This window comes from Talpa europaea (genome assembly GCF_964194135.1).
Source record: "Talpa europaea genome assembly, chromosome: 12".
In the NCBI taxonomy this organism is placed as follows: domain Eukaryota; kingdom Metazoa; phylum Chordata; class Mammalia; order Eulipotyphla; family Talpidae; genus Talpa; species Talpa europaea.
The window spans coordinates 71361831-71388662 of NC_140079.1; the positions used below are offsets into that span (position 1 = coordinate 71361831).

Genomic DNA, 26832 nt, shown 5'->3' on the forward strand with positions numbered 1-26832 from the left:
AATAGGTATACATTGTTATTAATTTACAGTCTTTCATATTATAAAATTTTTTGTATTTTTCTTTTTTTTACTATACACACATATATAACATTTATGTTAGAAAATGAGAGGATAATCAGGAAAAAGTAACAAAAGCATGACTAGTTTGAGATTTTAGCATATACTAATTAACGAACAAAGCAAAAGAAAAAGTGAGAAAATATTTAGAAAAATTGAGCCACACAGTTAAATTTAAATAAAAATATTCATCTAACTTTTAGAGAATTCTGAAACCAATGTTTAAAATTTCACATTCCTCTCAAAAACACATAGAATGCTTATATGCATAGAGATTAAAGCATTTCAAAAGGTAGGCATAGATTTAACTGTTTTAAGTGCCTCTTTCCTCTAAACTCTCCAAGGTTTACCTCTGACTTTGAAGGAAGCAAGGAGCTAGTCCTTAAAGACGTGAAATAGTGCCTCCAGCAGCTGGTCTAGAATGGAGCTAAGGCACTTAAGAAAATTTTTAGATATCATGCATTTGAGTAACTGTTTGTGAAAGAGTAATTTCACAATTTGTGCATTGTCCTGACTCTCTAATATTGTAGAATACAGTTTTGTCCAGATGTGTCTTTTACTTACTATTTCTTCAGGTCATACCTTGCTTTTTGCCCCCATCACAACCACTAAGTCTCCTCCACACTATCTAGGCAAGAAGACCAAAGCTCAGTTCAATATTCACTACTCTGCTGGAAACACCCAAAGTATGAATTTAAAAATCCCAACAGTCAAAATGCATTTTGCTCTGTTCAGACCTCAGCTGTAGCAAAATGAAAAATGTCTGTGATCTTCCAAGGAAAGTGAGGATGGAATCAAGTTACTGTTGCTTTCATTTCTCTGAATATGTGGATACCACTCTCACTCCTTCGGGAAGACTCAAAAAATTGAGCCTTCTGCTATGATCTCGTAAATGCTGAGTAACCAGATCTTCTCTACAAAAATCCCTCAAGACTCACCTTATTGAAATTCCTTCCACAGCAGTCCAGATCCCAAATCTTCTTCAGAAATGTAATATTTGTTTTGCTAGAGCGAAAAGAAAGATGAGTGAAGCAAGCTCTTAGAGATTGAATTGCAGGATGTGAAAATCCCCTGAAATGCTAAGAAAACACTGAGTCACTTGATGATTTGGCCAGTGCTGTTACCTCATACTGAGCAACATCCCCAGGGAGAGAAGTTATGAAGCAATTCTGAGATTCCCTCCATCAGCATTCCTAGTTTTATATTTTCACAGCCAGAGAAACTGAATAGTCTTGCTATATACATCTTACAAATGAAAAATAGGAGCAAAATCATTAATTAATGAGTCTATTAATACAAATCACTGAATGGAGTTACAACATTAGAACTTTGCTATCATCAGACTTAAATGTGGATTAGTAGATACCAACCAATGTCCCTTAAGGGAGATTCTAATCTCAAAGGGGAAAGACCAGCCAATGGGTTTCTTCCTACCTGCCCCAGGGAGCAGTGGTGGGAGGAGATGTAGATAGAGGCATGTATCTCTACCAGGATGTGGGTACACATCTTAAATGGAGAAAGATTATGAAGTTTCAATAATATGCAATGCATTTATATAGTTATTAATAGTTGGCATTCCAGAGGCATAAAATCATTATTTACATGTAAGTTTTTCCCAGTGATTTGGAAATGAATTTTGCAGTTATTTTCTTGACAAAGACCAGGGTCCATTATGTCTATGATTCAATTTCATAATTACTCTTGCCTGTCAAAATTATTTACCGCAACAACAGTGAGTGATGGGCTTATCATGATAGCAATGAATCCTACAAATTCTGGAAGAACACACTGAGCTTCTGGAAGGGTTGAGGACTTCATATTTTTTTCTATAGCATTTTCCTATGTGGCACCATGCATACAATTTGGAGATATCAAATAAATGAAACCATTCCCAGATAGCAATGTGGAAGCCCACCACTTGATCTGCAGGAAGGACAAGTCCATGGAATGGAAAAGGTCCCCAAACTGCTACATTTACTAGATGATTTAAAGTCATCTGAAGGGAGAAGAAAACTTACTGTGTATTTGAACTAGATTTAGGCAGAAAGAGTCAATGTATGAACATAAAATATGCCTGAATTGCAGAGAATGTACCTGAAAATCAAGGTAGTTCTGGTGTGAGTGCCCCCCAAACTGGTGGGTTTCCATCATTCTTGATGATAGACTGGATTTCTACTTGTGTGACTATGTGAGCTGACTTGATGTAAAGGATAGAGAGGGACATTCAGGAGCAAAAGGCTCCCAATCCAGAGACCAGGAGCAGAGGACACTTAGCAAGAATGATCACAAGTGAGAGCATTTCCCTCCCCTGTTACCAGAAGCTAACTATGTGGAGTGATTCTTGCTGTTGTTTCTCAGCAGAAAGCACCCACGTAACTGACCAAACAGAGGAAAGTCAGAACAATGCTCTTAATCACCATGTCTTTTCTAAATTTTTAAAAGATGGATCAAAGAAATGGAAAAATATGCCCTTTTCCTGACTTTCAGTGGTCAAATGATTGGTGATTTGGGCATCACAGATATTAAGTGATTTAATAGGCACTCAGTTCTTCCAGAAGAATACTGATCATTGTTCTTCTAAAATTCACAATGCTTCGTTGTTATAATATTTGAGCCAATTGGGAATTGAGACAAGTAGGAACTAAGAGGATTCTTAAGGGGAAAGTACCTGCAAAAACCTGTGTAATCTTCTATTATCCCCAGTATTATTTGAGAAGATCACTCAAAATCCTCAATGAAGAGTCCACACCAGGTTGGGACTTGATGCAAATCTAATTATTTGGAGTTATGCAGTTTCTTATCTGCATTGAACTATCTATTCATTATGTACAAGGAAAGAGAAAAGAAATGAAAAGGAATTATAGATCATGAGGTTTTACCAGTGTCACCCACCATAATCTTTTTTTCATAATGTGCTGCAGACCAGCGCAGCGGTAGACTAGCAAGGCCGACCCAGGGATGAGAGACTGAGGAGGGTGGTCAAGGATTCGGCAAAAGAATGACAGACAGACACACTTCAAGAGTGAACATCTGACTGTAATGTGCTCAAAATCAACATACATTTTTATACATTTCTTAAAGCATTACATCATACAATTTCTTGCCATAGAAATGATTGACATGATATTGTTTCTCAACAGAATACAATCACAAGATATAATAGACTTAGAATTACAACAAGTTATATTTTAACTAATGATTGATCATGGATTACATTCTCTGTGGTTAGAATATAGTTCCTGCCTAAACCAGTTAAACTAGTTATTTGATTATACCCTATAATTATAAGTACTATTATTATTATTATTTGGGAACGGGCCGATATTTAACTGTTTTTATATTTTATATTAGGTTGATTGGTATTAATTAAAAGCTTGCAAGCTTATATATATTAATTAGGGTTATTTTAAGGATATTGCCAACAAGTGTTTTTTATTTATGATTATTTTAAGGGATGTGTTGACTGTTGGAGGAAGTTGCTATATTATTATTCATATATAATTGTCAACTTGTTTGTTAACTGGATATCAGGTAGCCGAATTTTTTGTGGTTATACATTAAGCAGTAACTTTTGACTAATTACACCATTATACCTTAACTTAGGAGAATAAAAGCAATACAAGGAAGAAAAAACATTTAAAATTACAGAGGTCAGCAAGAGGGTATGTGGAAACACAGAGGGTAGTTGTTGCTATGGCAGGAACGGCAGGTACATTGTGTTTATGGCATTCAATATTCTTAGCATGTGATACGTCATCTGCAGCAATCTTCTTGGGGGAGCAGGTGCAGCGTGTCCCTCCCGCATGCTCGGCGCCTTGACCGTGCTGAACAAGGACCAGATTGGTTTCACCTAAATTTTTTCGCGGGAGGGGGTCCTGCAGCTCCCCCTTTAATTTTTTATTTAAGCTACATTGCATAGGTATCTCGTTTTGTTGTAGAGCAACCCCGATACAAAACGGGGTGCCTGACTGTGGGTCCTCACCCGCGCGTTTAAAAGGACTTATCAATGCTCTACTGCAGGCACATGCGAAAGGTTAATAAAAGGTTTATTTACAAGGAAAGAACAAATAAAAAAATGTACAGCTCTGGAAAAAAAGTAAAAAACAAAATTTTAAATGAGTCCTACCCAATCCGCCGATCAAGAATCCCAAAATGGCGCTCTCAGAGTTGGCCGCCAGCCAGGAATGGTAAAACCAGAAGGCAAGCGCACATGTTTGGTTTTTATATCCAACCTGACTGCCCAACTCCACCCTCAGGTCCCAGCCACCCTCCCTTTGGTGGTCATGGGATTGGTCTTTCCCAATGTCTTAATGGCTTTAGTCTGAAGTGGGGGTGGAGTCCACAAAGCCTGTATGGGATTAACTCAGGACATCATTTCCCCCTAACAGTTTCACCATCGAAACTGCACGTAGAAACAGATGAAAACTCACAGGAAACAGGGCACACAGCACAAGAACAAACAGTGTGAGAATGCCAAAAGAAAATAGAAAAGACAGCCAGTGGGACGGAGTAAGAGAACGAGTCAGAAAGAGATTCAGTAAATGAACAATGGCCAACTGGTTAATAGTTAAACTGCTTTGCAGGTAAATCCATCAGGCTTATTTCTTTTTTTTCTTTTCTTTTTTTTTTAAATAAAGAAAACATAGGCTTATTTCTTAATGACGCTCTGCAGCAACCATGTTTTCAAGTAAAGGAGGGGTTTATTACTGCGGGTTTACAGGCATTTGCCTGAATCGAACGCCGAAGAATTTCATAGCGATAGCATAAGAACAAAAGATGAAACCCCTCGGGGACTGCGCCTGTCTTAGGTCGTCAGGAGTCACAGACATGCGGCCAGTGCCATATCTCGTCTGCCCCCAATCTTACCCTTCATTGACTGTCCAGTCCAGCGCACAGGGGAAGGGGGTCTTATTTACTCTGACATACTCTGTGTCTGAGTAAAAGCCTCCCTTTTTCCAGTAAGTTCACATACGTTCAGCGGCAGAGGCTGCCGCAATAATGTATGAAAATATATTTTTTAGACTAGTTGTCATTGATATTTGAATGAGTTTTAGATATTTTCTGTGATTTTTGTAGCAGAAGAGGCTGACAAGTTTAGATTTCAGAGTATGTCACAAACACATAAGATTATCGCAGCACACTTCCTTTTATTCTAGTCTTGAGGTATAACCTTCTGCCTGAATTTCCTCTAATTCCTCAATTCTCCTCCCTGCTCCACCTCTGTGTGTGTGTGAACATATATGGCCGAGGTCTGTGAATTTATCAGAACTGCAGATATGATTGTTTTGAACTAATAGAAAGATACATTGGTGAAACAATCTAGAGAATGAACTCTAGGATGTTATAATCTTGTTAAAGCCTAAGAGAATGAAGTATTTTGAAAGATAACAAGGAAAATGGCACTGATTTGAGTCACTTAAAAAGTGAACCAGATTTGATTTCTTCACACAGTGCAAAAAGAGTTATGAAAAGACTTATGGAATCCCAGAGTGAGAGAAGTTCCAGAACAATTCAGAATCTCCATCCATCAATATTCTTAGATTTGGATACCCACAGTCAGGGAAAGAAACAGATTCTTCCCTGTATATGTTAGTTTTGAAACCTTCCAGAGACTCCACCCATCATTATTCTTAGATTTGGACTCCCTCAGTCGGGAAAATACACTGTGTCTTTCCTGTAAATATCTTAGTCATAGTAAGAAAAAAATGAAACAAAGTTGTTCTTTTGTTTTTTGGGTTTTTTTTTTTTTTTTTTTTGGCAAAGAGTTCCAGTATCTGAACTTTTCTCTTCAGAGAAGTGAAATTAAAGCACAAAATATAATTTTACAGGGTATAGTGAAAGCAGTGCTACGAAGAAATTTTATAGATGTAAACTCTTGCATATAGAAAGAAGATTTCAATTAACAACATGGTTTTATACTTCAAAGTATAAAACATAAAATTATCTGTTTGCAGATGACATGATCTTATTTTCAGGAAATATTAAAGTCTTCACCAAAACTGCTAGCATGAATAAACATATTCAGTACAGCTGGAGGATATAAAGTTAATATACAAAAATTAGTTGCGCTTTTAAATACTATCTATGAACTATTCAAGAAGGAAATTAAAAAAAATCTCATTATAATAGCATCAAATAGAATCAAATACTTAGGAATAAATTTATCCAAGTATACAAAAGACTTAAACAATGAAAATTGAAAAACATTGAAGAAAGAATTTAAAGAAGCAAATAAATGAATGTCTGTTTTCATGGATTGGAAGACTGAAGGAACTAATGATTTTAACAAGTCTCTACCACCCAAAACTAACTGAAGAGTCAATGAATCCCCAGCAAAATCGCTATGATATCTTCCACAGAGATTGAAAAAACAATCTTAAATCTCATATGAAATCTCAGAAGAACCCAGAAAAGCCAAAATAATTTTGAGGAGCAAAGTTGAAATATTACACTGTCTGATTTTCAAATGTATTATAAGACTATAGTAATTAAAACAATATACTTCCATAAAGACAGATATGTGACCTATAAAACAAAATAGAGTCCAAAATAAACCCATGAATATATCTCAATTAATTTTTGCCAAAGTTGCCCACAGTACACAATGGAAAATCATAGTCTCTTCAACAAATGGTGTTGGGGAGACTGGAAATCCATAGGGAAGAATATGAAATTGGGCCCCAACCTACTCCATACACAAATATCAATTCAAATCAATATGATCTTATATACAGAAAATACTGTGAGTTCACTACTAGAAACAATAAATGAATTCAGCAAAGTTGCAGAACAATCAACACATACAAATCAGTACCATCTTTTTTGCTTGTTTGTTTGTTTATACAAGCACTGGGTACAGTCAGAAGCAGGGGAGGGTGAGAGAATTCACCAGAGCCAGAGCAGGAAACAGAACAGGGAAACTGACAAAACACACTGCTGAGGGGAGCAGCGGGCAAGACTGGAGAGAGAAGTCTGCGCGCCATGTGGGACCCTCGCCGGTGGCTGGGGATCAAACCGGCGCTGCAGAGGCTGTTGGCAGCTTCGCAGCCCAGTGCTCAACTGCTGCACCACCAGGGAGACCCTCAGTACCATCTTTATATACAAACCAAGGACAAATTGAAAAGGAAATTAAGAAGCAATTAATCTATGTTTTCCAAAACAATGAATAAACTTAACCAAGAAGGCAAAAGACTTGTACAATGAAAATTTCAAAATGTTTATTTAGAAAGTGGAGCATTCTGAACAAGGAAAAATGGCAGTGGCTAGAGTAACTTAAACAGTCACAAAATAATGAAAAGAAGAACAAAGTCAGAGGATAACACTATTTGACTTCCAGACTTACTATGAAACTGCAGTGACCAAGATAGTGTAGCATTGGCAATGAATAGTCAAGTAGATTAATGGAATAGAATAAAGATCCCAGGGATAGAACCCCATAAATATACTCATTTGATCTTTGCCAAAGGAGGAAAACAAACAATTAAGCAAAGATAGTATTTTCAAAACAATGGTGCTGGAACAACTGGACATCTGCATGCAAAAAAAGAGAGAAGAATCTAGACCAAATTTTATACCTTTCACAAATATTAACTCAGAGTGGATCACAGACTTAAATGTAAAACACTCAAAGACAGAACTTCTAGAAGGTAACACAGGAGAAATATCTAGATGAACTTAGGTTTATGACTCTTTAGAATCTAACTGCATGACCTATGAAAGAAATACTTGACAAGATGGACACCACTAAACTATAGTTCTGCAAAAGACTGTCAAGAGAATGAGAAGACAAACCACAGGTTGGGAGCAAATAGTTTCTGATTTTCTGGTGGCGTCTGATAGTCACGAAGTATGTGACTTGTGTGTGTGGTTGAATATGCCAACAAGCAGGTGATAGAATTGTTACATTATTTTTCTAAAAGGGGATGATAGTTTTTTTTTTTTTTCTAAAAAGGAGTTGGCGGTTTAGAAAAAATGCTCTAAAGATCAAACAAATACAGCAAGACTTTCCTCTGTGTGACCTTGGATGGTATACACCCTCTTCTTTTGGGGGGGGTTTACCTCTTGGGGCACATGTTTATCTTACTCTCTTATTTTTACTTCTCCCTTCACTTCCTTCACACTCAAGAAACTTATTTTTAAAGCAGAAGTAAGGCTGCTGCTCTTGATTCTTGGTGCTGTTACCCTGGTAGCAGAACAAAAACTGTATCATGTGTCCATGAAGTCCAGTCTCTGTACTTTTATTTATTTAAAAATAGAGAGCAGGGAAGATGTGTGGCCACCCTGTGTCAGAGTTAGTGGCAGGGACTGGATGTCCACATAGGTCCTCTGACCTCTATTTGCACCTGCCACCCCTTGCCCCCAGTGACACCTAAGAGTATAGGAAACGGGATCTTCCGTAAGACTCAGGAAAGCTGGGGGGCTGGTGTCTGCTGACCAGGGCTAGGGAGAGGATTCCTGGAAGGTCTAGTGTAGGGGACCTTTTTTGACATTCTGGTCTATGTTCTCATGTTCCCAATTAGTGTTAATTGAGAAAGGCAAGAGGAGGAAACTGGGGCTTCCCCAAAGTGCCCTGCTCTGTAAGTCAGGCAGGGGAGGTCTCTGCAGAGAAAATGCTGGTAATTACTGAAGTTGAAGCTGTGCTTCATTAACAGGCTCCTCTTCTCCTGGGAGCAGTTCCCGCCTCACCCCCAGGCAGCTTGTTTGCCTGCTCATTAGCAAGCTTGTTAGCTAGTGCCTTTCTCAGTTCCCCTGAGTTGCTCCAAAGATAAGTTTGGTAAGAGGATTTCTCTAGCTGGATGGGTCTGCCTCAGGCTTTCCTGTGGTATATGGAGGTATGTAGGCCCTTGAAACAGACTCTGTGGCAAGGATACAGCAGCAATGGGCCCAAGGTCCTCTGTCTGACCCAAGGAAAGCGGAGGCAAAAGCCTAGGTTGGTCAAGGATGTGGGGTCCCACTGTGTGTGCCCTAACTATGAAGCATGGTGTGAATTTCGACTGCTGTTCACAGCTTTCCAGGGTCATCTCATGCTGTTGAATCACAGGGCAAGTGAATAGCTGCTAGGGTCAAAATAGAATAAAAAAATCTGGAAGGAAGAAGGAAGTCTCCAGAGATAAGGATAGCAAATTCCAAGAAGGATTAACAGGATATTCCCAGACAATGACAATTTAAAAAAAAAAAACAAAAAAAAAAACTCTAAGATAAGGGCTGGGATGCAAGATGAATATAATTTTGGGCACAGAGACATTAAAACAGAGTGAGTGAAAACACTGAGAACTAACCAACCACAAAGACACTGACGGGGTCTTAGAATAATTGGGGAGATAAGGTATATATATCACGAGCAAGAAGCAGGCTTCAGTCAGAGGTTGGCTCTCAAGGAGAATTTTATTTATGCTGTCACTCTAACACTTAATCAAACAGGAAAAGCCAACCCAATGTACCCAAAGTACCTTCAACCAAAGCTGCAGAGCGACGTGTCTTAGTCTGATGTTCTGCCAGGGCAGTTCACCAGGTCGTGGAAATCTCTAGGCTCGAGGGCCGAAGTTTGGATGGTCACACAGAGTGGGTCTCACAGAGAGAGTGTGGCTGGAGAGCAGATGGAGTCCAAAGGGGGCAAGCAGCTAGCCCTTGTCCAGGGTTACGCTCAAGCCAGTCTGTGAACTTCTCTGATTTGGCTGCTGTCAGCACCAGTATATATGGCCTTCTCTTAAGGCGTGTCTCTGGCACGACCAAGTAACATCCGTTACTTCCTGGTGGGGTCAGTTAACATCTGCTATACCTTGGCACAACCCTCAGGATATGTGACGGTGACTAACATCCGTTTGCAAGTCATTCTTGTACATTCCAGGCATGGTGCTGGCAGGCACCTTAATTTTGTTAGTTTCATTTATGGTCATTTGTTTCCATTGCATATGCTATGTTTTCAGATGCTCGTTAGTTACATTATTCCCTGAGGCATGAACCCACTGTGGCTTACTTGCCCTTCGCTGGCCTGGTTCCACGGGCCTGGGAGTCTGACTTTGTTTCTGTTCCTTTCTCCTTAATCAACTTTTCCTTACATCTATTTCTCTAAACAAATTTGCCCTTTTTCACTTGCTTGCCTGAGTGTCAGCGAAGATCCTGCTGCAGTTTCATCAGACACCAGCCCATGAGTGGCTGGGAGACTAGACCTGAAATCTGAAATTCTGGTAACGCTGTCGGGCTTCTGGGCAGAGGTGTCTATGCTGACTGGACTCTTCCCACAGGCAGAATTCCCTCCAACCCAAAACACTGGCTCAGAACTGTAACACTTAACCAGTACCCCACATTTTAGTGGTGCCCCCACTGAGGCAGGACAAGATCCTTGTCATTATTCTGCCTGAGGCCTAGGCACTCACCCAAAACGGTCTGGAGCCACAGGGAGGGAGGGGATTTCTAGACGTTTCAATTAAGATCAGTTGAAATCACGTTCACAGTGGCCTAATCTCTCAGCCCATCGTGATCAGCCACCAGTAATTTAATTCAATGCCTATATATTCACCACCAGTAAATCAGTAGTCATGTTACAGGACAACCCAGATATGAAACGGGTTGCCTGGCTGTGGGCCCTCACCTGCACACTTAAAAGGGACTTACTAATGTTAAACTGCAGGCACACACAAAAGCTTAATAAAAAGTTTATTTACGGGGGCCTCTCTGGTGGCGCAAGGGGTTAAGCGCAGCACTATGAAGCTATCCGCTGCCTCTGCAGCATGAGTTTAATCCCCGGCTAGAAGGAAACGCACATGGCGAAGCAGACCTCTCCTGTCTCGCCCGCTTCTCCCCTCAGCAGTGTGTTTCAGTCTGCCTGTTCCGCTCCCCACTCTATTTCTGGTGAATCTTCTCACCCCCTCTCATCACTGGCCTGTACCCCAGCTCTTGTATGCATAAGTGGATAAATCTTTTTTTTTAAAAAGTTTATTTACAAGAGAAGGGGAAATGAAGAAATGAGTAACTCAGGGAGAAAAAGAGGGAGATAAATTTGTGAATGTGTCCACCCGTTCCACTGACCTGGAATCCCAATGACCCGCTGAGAGCTGGCGAAAAGCCAAGCACTGTGACGCCAAGAGAGTGACCCCCGGCCACATGGCTGGTTACATACCCAAATATGGCTGCTTAACTCCACCCTAAGGTCCAGCAACCCTCCTTTTGGTGATCATGGGGTTTGTAGTTTCCAGTGTCGTGAGGGTGGAGTCCACAAAACCTGTATGGAATTTGCTCAAGACATCCTTTCCCCCCAACAGTCACAGCAGTGGCACCATTTATAGGTTGTCCCCTAAAGTGTGCATGTGAACTTGTGCATGAACATCTGAGACTCAGAAGATGATACCTTGATGAGGAGAGAGGACCAGGAACCCGTGAGGATGAAAGAACAGCATAGGCCATGTGAAGGAGGTGGGTTCAGTAACCACTAAGAGTCCAGAGAGGGTGGAAAGAAAGGGGATAAATGGGAGAGGCATTAAAGACAACAGTCAGGAAATGTTAGAGGACATTGTCACCCTAACTTTACCTTCTCTGACATCTGATTCGACGTGGCACCTGGATCTACTTGAACTCCCATTTTCAGATTCCTAGAGTACACAGGTACAGCAGCCAGTTACAACATTCAGTTCCAGTGCCACTTATAGCTCCCAGCTACCACGCTCATTCCCATACCCAGTCACAATACCTAATTATATTACCCAGCTACATACTGAGTTGCAGTACTCAATTAGCACCCAGTTACAGGGTCTAGGTATATTACCAACTCCAGTCCCCAGCTGCAGTTTCATCTGCAGTGCCAACAATAGAGCACCCAGCTTCCGGGTTAGACAGTAATCACCCGCAGCAATTTCCCCATTCTCTTTACCCCTCACCGCGACTAGTTTTACTGAAATTAGGCCGTCAGTCAGCCTAAAGTCCTCTCCTCAATCCCCACACCTGCAGCCTAGCCTTGTCCACTCTGAAGACAATGGCAGAAGCTGTATATTCAGAAGGCACCTGGTCTATGTCTGCTCAACCGGCAGGTGACCTGGACCTGGAATTGTCCTGCCTTCTTCATGTTAGTTCAGCAATCGCTGTGCCTCCCCGCCGGCAGCAGAGTCAGCTTTCCTGATATTTCAGGAAAGATATATCAGGAAAGATACCAGCAATTCATCTGATCCCACATTTACTAATTCACAGTGTTAGCATGTAGTATATGTAGCAGAGAAGTACAAAGTGGAAAACAGATTGAAACAGAAATTAGAAGGGGAACTCCAAGTCCTAGCCGCTTCTACTCCCTCTTTTCTCCCATGGTTCCCCATCCAGCTTCTCTGCTGAGATGATTCAGCTCTACCCTTTTGCTCTCAGTTGAGGGGATTGGGGCAGGAGGCTCAGCTCCTTAGGATGAAGACAGGACTAGGACATGGCAGACAGGTCACTGGGATCATGAGTTCTTTTTACTAAATGATTTTTAATTGTTTTTCTGTAAAAATAGAAATAAAATAGTTACAGAATCATAGTAAAGAAATTTGGATTCAACCCCAGATTCACCCCAGTGGGTGAATCACCCCCTCACCATGATTTCCCAACTCATTTTATGCTAAAGGGAGTGGCTTCAACACACTCCACATTCCTTTCTGCTTAGGGGCTTTGACTCCAAGGTTGCAACACTCCTACAGAAGCAGGGACTGAGCCCTAAACCACTGGGCCCTCTCCTGCTTTCTTCCTGCCCTTGGTTTCGCTTTTCTCTGTTTCACATATGAATGAAATCATTCAGTATTTGTTTTTCTCCTGACTGACTTCACTTAGCATAATCCCTCCAGCTCTATCCATGTTGTCAGGAAAGACAAGAATTTATTTATTTTTTTGCTGAGTAGTCTTCCATCGTGTGTATATGCCACATCTTCTTAATCTACTCCTCCATCACTGGGCACTTGGGTTGTAAAGCCCAATATTTTTAAAAATGAATAGGACACTGTCAATAGTTATCTGGAGACATCAGGCTTTAACCAGAACTCCTTTGGGTAAATAGGATACATGATTGCACTATGGCCCTATACTGATGTGTATTTTAAAAATAAACATATTTGTTTTAGTAGATATTATTATGTAAACTATTCATAAAAGACATATGCAGAAGAGTTTTTCTCTAAGCCAGGCCCATCTGTCCCTTACCAGCTTCCACTCCTACATAGGAAACAATTTTTATTAGCGCTTCTTACAAACCCTGCTGTGCTTCTTTATGCAAAAACAAGTTAATGTAAGTGTGCTTATCCCATCTGGACATCATTCCATATCACTGCAGAAAGTGCCTCCTTACTTTGATAACAGCACTGTGGTGTTCCACTGTGTGTTTAGTGTAACAGTCTCTATCGAAGGGCTCATGAGTCACTTCTCTTGCTATTATCAATAGAACTGCAATGAGTGAACTCATGTATACATGTACTTATCATACATGGGCATATGCATCTGCAAGATGCAGGCCTAAAAGTGGGATTGCTGGGCACAAGTAAATGTGTAATTTTGCATAAGTAATGTTAAATTTTTCTCCAAATTTATTTGTATTTTGTATTCCATCAAGCAATGTATGAATATGTCTGTTTCCCTATAGCCTTCCCAACAAAATGTATTATTTTAAACTGCCAGATCTTTGCCAATCTGGATAGTATTTCAGTGTTGTTTAAAGTTGCATATATCTTATTATGACTTAGGATGATATTTTTCCATCTGTTTAACGACCCCACTGTGTTATAGATGCTTATTTTGGGGTCTATCTCCCCACTCCACAAGCAACTTGAGGAATGGGATTATGTTTAACATATCATACACTTTGCCTAGTCTGAGGTGTGAGAAATAGAAAACATTTAATAAATCTGTTAAATGAATGAAAATGGAATGCTTTCATTTTTCCCTCTCCTCACACTATTTAAGCTCCTTTTGGTAACACCTCTTCTAACCCTTGGATCACATTTTTTTTCCTTGGAGAATGGTATTTCATACACAGATATATAAATATTTCCCTAATACAGAATATTTAGAAAAATAAAAAAAATTATTTTTTATAATCACTTATAAAATTATTTTAAAATCATTGTTCTTCTATCCCTTCTTAATCATTTCCAATAACATTGACATTTTTCAAATATTAATGCTTATATTGAAAAATGTTGACATTTTCTTTGCTTAATGTTTCAATGGGATTCTTAGTTCTCTTTTGCTGAATCATGAGCTTCTTACGGAGGCATCAGAACCTTTCTTTCTCTTGCTTCATTTCTTATAGAGTAATTGCTTCACCCTTTTTCTGTCCCACTGGTGAGGGTGAGAAGGAGAAATAAATGGTTTTCTTTGCTAAACAAGGCCTAGATTTGGGATGCTCCAACTTTCATTTTCCCTCTTCATGCAACTTTTAAAACACCTCACTCATTCATATACAATGCTAAATATTTAGCATATAATTTTGCGTTGACTTGAGTTTGCATATAAGCATCTTATAAACATATATTTGTGTCACATTGATTGCTTTCTGATGGCAAACACATCGTCATTATAATATACCCTCTACTGCCAAGTCAGGGTGATGTGCAGTTGGGCACAACAAAGCATGGGGAAAGTCTGACTCAGAATCCATCATGTAGATACATAAATAAGGCTGCAAATTAGGGGTGTATTGGTGTTTGGGACCACGGGGGATGATGGAATTATGTCAAATGATAGCTGCGGCCATCCATCCTGGGGAAAAGCCAACGTTGAAGATAAAATAGAATCTAAGGAAAAGCTGAAGAAAACTCAGACCTGATTTCTCAAGCATCTGAGAATGTTCTATCCAAGGAGAAGTTACATCATTTTCTAAAGAATATTTCTCAAAACTAAATAGCTGAATATCACCTTTCCCTGTTATTTAACAACTCCAATTCTCACAGGTAAACTTTCCAGGATGAAGATTATTTTTCAATAGATGCTCTTATGTTTTTGTAGTTTATAACCATCTCTCCATGGTTAATATCCTGATAAGTCAATTTGATTTTGCTATTATCTTGTTGTCTGCATCTGATTCTTAAATATGATATCATATTTGCATCAACCAATGAGGTAAACATATTACTTTCAGTGAATTAATGTTTTAATCCATTATTTCCATATGACCTTCATATCCATTCAGTACATGCTCATGTATATGTGAGTGGAAATCAGAGCTCACAATCCCATTGTAGGACTGTTATGAAGATGATGCCAATGATAATTAAAATGAGAGTGATGTGTACCAAAATTAACTCCAAAAAGCTTAAAGAATTAAATGTGAGGCCTACAACAATAAAATACATAGAAGAAACGTATGATGTTAGTTATAATGTGCCAGGATATCAATGGTAAAGTAAATTTTTGATGATTTGACCCTGATGGCAGGGAATTTAAAAAAAAATAATAATTGGGGTTGTCTCAAGTTAGAAAGCTTCTATACAGTGAAAGAAAATATAAGACAGTTAAAAAGGCATCCCATTGAATGGGAGAAAATAGGTGCACATTATATAACTGATATGAGATTAATATCCACAATATATAAAGAATTCATACAATTCAACAATTTAAAAGCCCAATTAATAAATGGACAGCAGATATGAACAGACAATTCACCAAAGAGGACTTCCAGAAGGTCAAAAGACATGAAAAAATGTTCATCATCAGGTCTAATAAGAGAGATGCAGTTTAAAACCACTATGAAATACCATCTCACACCCACTAGAATGGCATTTGTTCAAAAGATTTCCCACAAGTGTTGAAGAGGATATAGAGAAACTGTATTAAACTGTTGGCAGGACTATAAACTGGTACGGCCCTTAGAATCCCTAAATACTAAACACTAAAAACAGAAATAGTGTGTGACCCAGTAATCCCACTCTTGGGTATCTGTCCAAAGAACATGAAACATCGGGCCTCCCCGGTGGCGCAGCTGTTGAGCACTGGGTTGCGATGCTGCCCGCAGCCTCTAGGGTGCCGGATCATTCCCCAGATGCTCCCCGGCCACCGGAGGAGGGTCCCACATGGCGCGCAGACCTCTCCTGCGGCCGCTGCTCCCCTCAGCAGTGTACTTCCGTCCTTCTGCCTGCTCTGCCCCCTGCTCTGGCTCTGGTGAATTCTCTCACCCTCCCGCGCTTCTGACTGTACCCAGTGCTTGTATAAATAAATAAAAATAAATCTTTAAAAAAAAAAAAGAACATGAAACATCAACACAAAAAGTCATATGTTTTGCAATTTTCATAGCAGCATGTCTTACAATGGTCAGGACATGGAAACAACCTAAACGGCCATCAATAGATCACTGGATCAAGAAGGTATAGTATAGTCACACCATGGAATATTATATGGCCATAAAAAGAATGAAAGGCAGCATTTTTAATAAGATGGAGGGAGTTTGAAAGAATTATGTGTAGCAAAGTAAGTTAACATGAGTAAAAACAAATACTGGACATTTACACAGCAGACAATCAATCCAATAACAAAACACTTTCAAAAACCGGTGGCGATCAATGAACATTCTGAGGGCTCTGAGGTTAAGAGGGTATGGGAGGGAAGGGACAAGGGGATGTGCAGGATAGTGGTGGGGCAACGAATAATAAATGTAAAATATTTTTGGAAATGAGAGTGATGATGGAACTGGAGAAGTGTGATGCGATGTCCCATGTAATGATAATGACAGTGGAGGTAAAACGATGATAGCAGCATTGGTGTTTTAGACGTGTTTGGCACACAGGAGATTAAAAAATGATTGATGCCAAAGTTGAGTATGGACATGGAGGAGGTAGAGGTAGTGATTGTCCTGTGATAATGTTAAAGTGAGTAATAAGCATATGAACAATTTTCTCCTCTTAGGTCATTCAGTTCTTGTTATTGGAGTTGAGTGGAAATGTAGCTAATTGAAAAGTGTCCTTGCAAAGGCAATTTTAAAGAAGATGAAATAAAACTCTTCAGATGAAGTGAGCTTCTAGGATCCTCAAGTTATTATTCTCCATGTGTTCAGAAGATAATTCAAAATGGGTTGTCTCTCCCCATAAAAATGTGTATAAAATTTGCAAAAGTTTTCCTCTGACTCAGTGGAGGCAATGTCTTGAGAATGGATTCCAGAGCCCAAAAGTCAAGGTTGCCAAGATAAGAAGTCATTTGAGAAATAAAGTTCATCTACTTTCCTTCCCTGTGCCAACATCCTGCCCCAGTGTAAGCCCTACTGAGAGCTCATCACACCCTACCATCCACCCCGGGGAACACAGAGCATGAGTCCCTGGGGGCCCACCAGGATCAGAAGCTATAAGAAGGGAAGCATCTTGGGTAAAAGGATGCTGAGGAGGAGGCACTGAGTCCTGGTGTCACCAAGTCAGTCAGGATAAGGGCAGGATGGTCCAGCAGAGCTGAGCTGAAAAGGAGGACTCGGAGGGGCTCTGCTTTCTGGTGAGGCCTGTCAGTATGGTAGGGAACTCTAGGACGAATAGTGTGGATGTCCCCCACAATCCACAACACTTTCCAGTGACTTCAAGAAAACGTCACCTTTCTGTGTTGCAAGAATCTTAGAAAAGTATCTGAAACTTTTTATTCTGAAAAAAAGAACTTGAGGTTATAGGAGAAGCTGCTCAGCCCTGTGTGTTTGCCAGGTAATGACAGACACAGTCACAAAGCCAAGTCCTTGACTGAAAAGAAGCTGTTTCTTTACACTGCAGGACTTTTTACTGGAGATTTTGGTGGGTTTTGTTTGTTGTTGTTGTTGTTGTTGTTGCTGTTCTTATTTAAGTGATATTTTTAAAAATTTTTTTAAATTTAAATTTTATTTTTATATTCCCCATACAATTACAACCCCCTTATTTTGATCCCAATCCCTCCTTTCCCCGCCCCCACCCCCCATAAAGTGTCTCTGGAGATTTTGACATTGTAGTTTTCCTCCTTGAGAATTCCTTGTACATGTCTCCTTTGGGGACCCGTAGTGTGTCCACCCAGTGAGCTATCATCATCACACGCCATGAATATGATATTTCAGGGATTATTTTCAGAGTCTCTGCATCTCTTTCATCTGCATGTCTTCTAATCCTTCTGAGAATGGTCAGCAAACTCCAGAACGGTTGCTGAAAGTGTTCCGATATCACTTCTAGGGGTGTTTTTTTTTTTCTCTTACAGTCCAGTATTGTGGGTTATTTTATCACTGGAAACTACCAGAAAGACAGATGTGGAATTTTCCTGTCTCTTCTGTTTCCTGATGGCAGAGCAGGGATGAAATCTAGTTGCCTGGGTCTCCTGAGCCCATTATTGTAACTGAGAAAAGGACTGATGTGGGATCAGGAGCCTTGGTTTCTATCTCCAGTCCTGTCAACTTGGATTCTGTGATATGAGTCAATAATTTTTGCCTTAGAACTACACTTTCTTTAGGTGAACTGGAGCATGTGTTAGATACCATCCAAGTTCCTGTCAGGTGCTCATCTTCAGTGTTGTTGGCACTGAGAAAATGCTGTGAATAGAGGATGGATCCTAAAGCAGTTACTCTTCTGTCTTCACTCCTTGTGCCCAGGTACCATGGACCACGTCAACCACACGTGGACCCAGAGCTTCATCCTGGCTGGTTTCACACTCCCTGGGACCCTGAGGCCACTGGCATTCTTGGGAACCCTGTGCATCTACCTCCTCACCCTGGCGGGCAACTTGTTCATCATCATCCTGGTGCAGGCAGACTCGGGGCTGGCCACACCCATGTACTTCTTCATCAGCGTGCTCTCCTTCCTGGAGCTCTGGTATGTGAGCACCACGGTGCCCCTACTGCTGCACTCCTTGCTCCATGGGCATTCCCCCATCCCGCCAGTGGCATGTTTCCTCCAGCTCTATGTCTTCCACTCCTTGGGCATGACCGAGTGCTACCTGTTGGGTGTCATGGCGCTGGACCGCTACCTTGCCATCTGTCGCCCACTGCACTACCACGCCCTCATGAGCAGGCAGGTTCAGCTGTGGCTGGCGGGGGCATCGTGGGCAGCTGGCTTCTCAGCTGCAGTGGTGCCAGCCAGTCTCACGGCTACTCTGCCCTTCTGTCTGAGAGAGGTGACCCATTACTTCTGTGACCTGGCACCACTGATGCGGTTGGCATGTGTGGACACAGGCTGGCATGATCAGGTTGATGGGGCAGTGATTGGTGTGGCCACAGGCTGCAACTTTGTGTTCATCCTGGGTCTCTATGGGGGAATACTGAGAGCTGTGCTGAAGCTGCCCTCAGCTGCCAGTCGTGCCAAGGCCTTCTCCACCTGCTCCTCCCACATGACTGTGGTGGCGCTGTTTTATGCTTCTGCTTTCACAGTTTATGTCAGCTCACCAGGGAGTCGCCCTGAGGGTGCAGACAAGTGCATCGCCCTGGTGTATGCTCTTCTCACCCCGTTCCTCAATCCCATCATCTACACCCTTCGCAACAAGGAGGTGAAGGAGGCTGTCAAGAGGGTTGCTGAGAGGATCAGGGCTATTTTAAAGGGGCCCTGACACTCTATTGTCACAGCCCAGCTTCTTGGTGACGTGGGAATCAGCTGGTGGTTAGTTCACCCTCTGATCAGTGAAAGTAAATGTCAAAGAATCAACCACATATTTTGTCAAACATGCTGCCACACCCACTCACGAGGACTTGGTCCTGAGCTGGTCAACATCAGGACGAGCAGAGAGGAGATATGGGTCTTGATCCATCTCACTCTGATTGGGGAAGGAAATGCCACAAAGGAAGAAAAGCCAGGGATGTATTTGTGACTTACCCTGTGCCCTATTGAGAGAAGACAGAGTAAAACCAAGAGCAGGGATTTCAGTTCTAGCTAAAGACTGAAAAGGTAGCAAGCAAGCTTGGTAACAAGGCTAAAATAACAAGTGTACATTTCAGGTGGAAGCCCTGGGCCCTGCGCAGAGGTGATAATTGATTCTCTAAAGGCACAAAAGCAAGGTATTGGATGTGCTGCCTGAGTTCTTTTAGCATGGACGGTGGCTAAAAAATGAGCTGGATATATATTTTAAAAAATAAGTTAATTTTTGAAAAATGAAAAAAGCAAGTGGCAAACAGACAAAAATCTGTGCAAGCCTTGCATGCAAAGTATGTATCTACAAAAACAGAAAACAGGTTAACACAGAGAGGGAGACAGGGGCCTGAGCTTTTATCCTGCTCTGCCTCCACTCTCCTCCCCCAGTCCTTCCCCCCACTTCCTCTGCTGAGCAAAGTGGAAATTATTGATCAGGTTCAACCTCATTATTTTGATGAGATGTGAGTTGAAGGTCACATACCTGCCAAAGACTGTCAGGAAATCAGTGAGGAAGACCGGGCAGAACCCGGGCAGAGACAGACCATGGCGTGAGCTTTCCATGTGCTCTCTATTTTCCGTTCTCATGTAACTGCTAAAAAAACCAAACCAAGTACTTTTTGTATGTCTTTCCTATACCAGAAATAGTGACAGCTGCTTACAAATGTATTTTTGTTTAATCTTCATAATGTCCTTTCGAGGAGAAAGAATCAGATCTGAGCATCTAGGGACAGACATGGTAGTTAGCTACCAACTCAAGGCAGCACTACTAACTATAGCACAGAGCTTGGTTTTCATGGATGTACAGAGTGAAATGAGAGTGATCAAGTGCCCTTCCCTTCTGCACCAGGAGGGTCTCTATGTGATCTAGTCAGAGCTCCAAACTCCCATTTATGTGTATATTCTATCTTCTCTTGCAACTTTCTTGGGGTCCTCCCTTTAGAACATAAGGGTTTAGATCATCCTTAGCACAGCTTTTCCCATATAGAAATTTACATATAATTATATATAGGAAATGTACATATAAATAAAGAACAGGAAAAAAAAGAACAGGGGTGGTCACTGACTCCCACCCCTTTGAACGGGGCCTGAGGAAACTGGGGTTCTCGCATGATTGCCTCTGCCAATAAACAGCCTTTCTGTCCAGGTAAGGTTATTATATAGATGTTATCACTTGTTATATGTGTAATGATGTGACAACAGTTTGAGAAGCAATGTTTTAGTGTGACTCAGTGGGGTATGCACCCCAGGTGAGGCCCAGTTTTTGGTCACTTCTCCCCTGGTTACATCTGGGTAACAACTGTAGCAGGAGACCAGGGTTATATGCACCAAAATCAAAGCATCTGCTCTGCACTAGCATCACATGGAGTGTTTACTCTCTTTGTTGTCCGAGCTCAAGCACATCAGAGAGCAAAAGAAAGGCCATCAATGACTACTTCGGGACGTAAACAGTCATCTGGAGCAAACAAAGAATCTCAACCACAGCATATTGCTGAATTAAAGTGGTTTTTTTTTTTTAAAGCTAATTTCTTTGCTTCCACCAATAATACATGGAAAGGATTCAGCAATTAAAGCAACTGAAACAAATCTAGAGAACTTAAATAAGGAACCAGGAAAATGAATAACTATAAGAAAGTGAAAATCAAAATCAGCAAAAAACTATGAACCAGAGACAGTTTTTGGGGAGTGGGGGGCGGGAGGGGAGGGATTGGGTTCAGAATGGGGGGGTTGCAAATGTATGGGGAATATAAAAATAAAATTTATTATTTAAAAAAAAATAAAGCAACTGAAACATATTTTCAAAGTCCTTCTGGTCTAACTTCCCAAACTATCTGCTTCTTCCTACTCTTCATGCGCCTATAGGCCAATTTTAATAGTTTTTCTTTCCTGTATTATTAGTGTTTCTATATGCAAAACCAGAGAATCCTTATATTTTATACTCTCCCATTCCTCAGAAGTCTTACCCCTGTATTTTGTTCTACCAATGATCTTCTTGATAAGAAATTTTAGAGATCTTTCCATTTCCTGTAGCGAGTGCTTTCTCATTTTAAAAAATAGCTCCATAGTGTCCATAGTTTGTTTGATTTGATCAGTCCTCTGCTGAAGGATTCGGGTAGCTCCAGTCTTTGGCTAGTAAATACATAACTACTGTGAAATGCCGTGTATATACATATTTCATATGTGTGCACGCAAATTACTAGAAATGGGTTTCCTGAGTGTAAGTGCAAATACACATGTGATTTGGGTAAATATTCCTAACTTTTCTTCATGAGGGATTAGGCCATTCAGTCTCCGACCAGCAATGGGTGAAAGTGTCTCCCCACAGCAACCTCGACAAAGTGTTTGGAAACTTGTGAACTATTGTTAATATAAAAATTGAGGGGCTGGCTGCCTTCCTGGCCTTCCTGGCACAAGGGGTTATGTCTCAGCACTATGAAGCTATCCAGCACTATGACGCCATGCAGCATGAGTTCCATCCCCGGCCAGCCAGGAAGCAAGCCACATGGCGCAGCAGACCTCTCCTCTCTTGCCTGCTGCTCCCTTCAGCGGTGTATTTCAGTCAGTCTGCCTGTTCTGTTCCCCACTCTGTCTCTGGTGAATCCTCTCACCCTCCCCCTTCACACACACATCTCTGGCCTATAGCCCAGTTCTTGTATGCATAAATAAATAAACCTTAAAAAAAAAGTGAGGGGCTATATCTCATTGTACTCTTAAGTTTCAAATTTATCTATTGCATATGAAGTTGAAATATTTTCGTATGTTTAAAAACCTTAAATGCTATGTAATTCTGCATTTTAAGGGAAATGACTATGTTTTAAGTATGTCATTTTCACCAGCTTCTAATATGAGGTCTGAGCATAGAGATGTTTAAAAGATACATTAAATGAAGGAATACATGAATGACAGTGATTTCTTGTGCTATTTTAGTTATTCTTGATATAATTTTCCTAACCTTTTGATCATGCTTTTTAAGAATGTTTTACATCAAAATATAACATGTGTTTAGATGAAAAAAAATTTAGAATTATCTTATACTGGCATTACTTTAAATCATTTATGTATCCATGTCCATTTACTTATAAACATTTGCTTTTTTTCAAGCAGTAGCAATGATACTTTGAATTTTTGAACGCATTAAATCCCCTTGCATTTTTTCCATTAAAAAATAACTAATGCCACTCACAGCAACGTGGATAGAACCAGAAGGAATTACATTCCTAGTGAAATAAGCCAGAAGGAAAAAGAAAAATATTGAATGGTTTCACTTATAGCAGGAATATAGGGGAAACAAATAAGACATCAGTGTAAAAAAAATAATAACAGTACAAAATACAACAAAGCAAAAATGGACAATTATAAATCAGAGACATCCTGCAGGGGAGGAGGAGGGAGAGGGATCAGAAGAAGGGAGGGAGGAGCATAGGGGACTGAGGTGATGGTGCACGGGTGCATTGGGGAAGGAAATTCTATGGGGACTACACCTGAGTGGGTAGGAAGAAGCAAATATTGTTTAAAAATGAACAGTGATGTAAAAAATTTTTAAAAATTAATTAAAAAAAAAACCTAAGGGAAAAAAAATAGTTTTTTTTTTTTTTTTTAAGATTTATTTATTTATTTATATAAGCACAGGGTAGTCAGAAGCGCTGGAGGGTGAGAGAATTCACCAGAGCCAGAGCAGGGAGCAGAGCAGGCAGAAGGACCGAAGCACACTGCTGAGGGGAGCAGCGGGCGGCAGGAGAGGTCTGCGCGCCATGTGGGACCCTCCTCCGGTGGCCGGGGAGCAGCCGGGGACCGAACCGGCACTGCAGAGGTTGTGGGCAGCTTCACAACCCAGCGCTCAACCGCTGCGCCACCAGGGAGGCCCGAAAAAAAATAGTTTTAAGCACAGGGCCTCCCTGGTGGTGCAGGCGGTTGAGTATAGCACTGTGAAGCTGTCTGCAGCCTCTGCAGCACATGTTCCGTCTCTGCTGGCCGGGGAGAAACCCACATGGCACAGCAGACCTCTCGACTCACCTGCTGCTCCCTCAGCAGTGTATTTTGTCAGTCTGCCTGTTCTGCTCCCTGCTCTGTCTCTGGTGAACCCTCTCACCCTCCTGCACATCTGGCCTGGACCCCAGTTCTTGTATAAATAAAAAAAATCTTAAAAAAAAATTTAAAGCGCAGGTAATTTTAGGTGTCATCTTACTCCCCAAATTATGAGCTACTTGGTGGAGGTCTTAGGTCTGTTCCTTTCTCTCTTCCATTCCTGGTACAGAATAGGCACTGGGCAAGCCCTCTCACTGAGAGATATGACAACAAAGAGAAGAGCAGATTTCTGAGCTAGGTGAAGCATGAAGCCTTCAATCCTTCAGCATGTATTTTGAATTCTGCACTAACTCCAGGTAATGTTTGCAATTTCTGGGCTCAGGTGTTTATATCACATTGCTAACATTCTGGAGGATGGCGCACAGCCATGACAATCTGCTCAGCTAATGCTAAGACATCCAGATGTGCAATCGGATATAGCAGAGGAAGCAGCTCTGTTTCAGAGTCTGATTTATAAAAGGGGAATGTAGGAATGCAGATGCAATGTGAATAGAGAGAGACCTAAAAATAAGCAGTAAAGTAGCCACTCTAAGTGCAGCACAATTATTCATTTGAAAGTCTAGAGAGGGTTAATCTCTACAGATTCATGATATAAGGACAAAAACCAGAGTCATTTGGTGTTTGGGGCTGTGGAGGATGCAGTGATTTAGTGAAAGGCTGTGTGCAATTACCCAACCTTGAGGAAGGTCAGATATTTCAGATGCAGTGGAATGCAGGCTCAATGCTGGTTAAGACTGAACGAGTCTAACTGATTGTCCAAGTATCTGAGATATTTTTCAAAGAGACTCTTCCAATTGTGAAGCTACATTAGCATTCTGAGGAGCAAATATATATTTTTTCCTTTTGCTCAGAATTCTTCAGCTTCTGCAGGATGAGTTTATAACTGGATCTCAGAATACTCAGTGATCTCTTTCATTTTATGTTGATATATTTGATGATCCTTTATTTTCACCTCCTTATCTTAAATTTAATTTAGCAACTGTCTTGTCCTCACCTTGAAATCTGAAAAAAAAAGTACATTTGGATCTAAGAAAGATTCAAATGCATTACTTCCAATAGATAAAGATTTTATGCTATGATTTTTCTGGATTCCATACCCATCCAGGTGCATGATAGTGCTTAGTGGAGGTCAGACCCCAGATGCTGATCTCGGGACTTTTGAAGAAAATACTGAGGATGGGAAAGTGATCATGAAACAATGGATAAGCCTCCTGAGAAAGTACACGGTAGTAATAGCAGTAGTGGTGGTGGAAGCAATGGTAACAATACTGTAATAGGGCTTAGGACAGTGTACTTAGAGTGGTGTATTAGGTAGTCAGTAGTCAATGACTGAACCAAGGAACATGTGAGAGGAAGCACAATGGAGATGGAGACAGTGGTAAGTGACAGAGGTGATGACGTCCAGCACAGAGTAGCAGGAATCCTGCTGATGAGCTGAGTAGTTTGCAGAAAGATGAATTGGATGAGAAGTCTCCTGCTGTGTAAAGAGAATTTTTGAAAAATGAAAGTCATTTCTAGGGGGTCTCAAGGTGTTATTCTCCAAGTGTGCACAAGATTACACAAGTTGGGTTGTCTCTCCCCATAAAAAAATGCATGGAACTTCCTGTTGCTCAGATAAGCAATATCCCGAAATTGGATCCCAGAGCCCAAAAGTCAGGGTTGCAGAGATAAGAAAAGCCATTTAAGAAATAAAGCTGATCTGCTTCCCTTCCCTGTGCCAACATCCTGCCCCAGAGTAACCCCTACTGAGAGCTCATCACACCCCACCAGCCACTCCAGGGAACATAGAGCAGGAACCCCTGGGGCCCATCCAGGATCAGGAGCTATAAGAAGGGAAGCATCTTGGGTACAAGGTTACTAAGGAGAAGGTGCCACGTCCCGGTGTTAGCAAGTAAGTCAGGGAATGGGCAGGATGACCCAGCAGAGCTGAGAAGCTAAAGAAGAGGACTCCGAGAGGCTCTGCCTTCCTAGGTGAGGCCTGTCAGGTGTGGGAGGAAAACCAGAGGTACCCTGATGCAAATCCACCCTAATCCCCAAAACATTTTTCTCAGTGACTTTAGAGAACTGCAAACTATCAGGACTGTAGGGGATATTATAAGACATCTGTTTAAATTCTCCATTTTAGAGAAGAGAACATTGAGATGAAGAGAAAAGATATTCATTTTGAATTATGGCAAAACAAGTTTACACAGCTAATTCCCAAAAAAGAATGTGATTTAGCTTTACAAGTCCTGGACTCAGGCTGCAGCATCCTGACTCCAGCAATTCACACACCCCAGTTAGACCTCCGGGTTACACAGCCCCCTCTGGGAGTCCTTCCTCAAAATGCACAGTCTATTGTTTGACTCCTCACTCAGCCCTGTGGTTTAGAGTTTTAAGGGGCTCTTCCCACACCATTCACACTGCTTTCTGCTTCCATGTCTCCCTCCATCAGCTCTTCCTAAGAACATTCCAAATAGGCTCTGTGAAGCAGCCCTCGCAGTCACATTTTAGAAAGTGTAGGTCTCATTTTTCCCACTGTTTAGCTTGAAAAAGAAGGGACACGGTACAGGCAAATGCTTTAAAGAAGCTCAGTACTTTTCATTGTGGCTAAAAGCTGATGAATGTTCCCCACTTGTTTCCAGGTGGGAAATGTAGGACTAAGTCCCCAGGCCCACGTCTCTATCATCACATCCTATAGAACTGGAAATTTTCTGAGGCTTGGATTTCAAAACCTATCTCCAACTCTCTCCTCAGCAGCAGACTATGATTTTATGCAAATCACTTCTGCCTCTCGTCTTCAGTTCCTCTTTTGAAAAGTGAGGGCAGTTGGTTTGATAACATGTAAGTTATTTTCAGGCCCCTATGTTCCACACTTCTGGTTCTGGGAAATTTCTCAAGAAGAAATTACTGACTTCACCCCTCGTGCCCAGGTACC

General features: G+C 41.0%; 1 protein-coding gene across 1 annotated transcript; it reads left to right on the top strand.

The window, feature by feature from the left end:
• Positions 1 to 18588: 18588 nt before the first annotated feature.
• On the top strand, positions 18589 to 19533 carry LOC311180549 (olfactory receptor 6N2-like; the record flags this gene model as incomplete). The annotated part of the gene is made up of 1 exon (XM_084248477.1): positions 18589 to 19533. The coding sequence occupies one exon, from the start codon at positions 18589 to 18591 to the stop codon at positions 19531 to 19533; it is 945 nt and encodes a 314-aa protein (XP_084104603.1).
• Positions 19534 to 26832: the final 7299 nt, after the last annotated feature.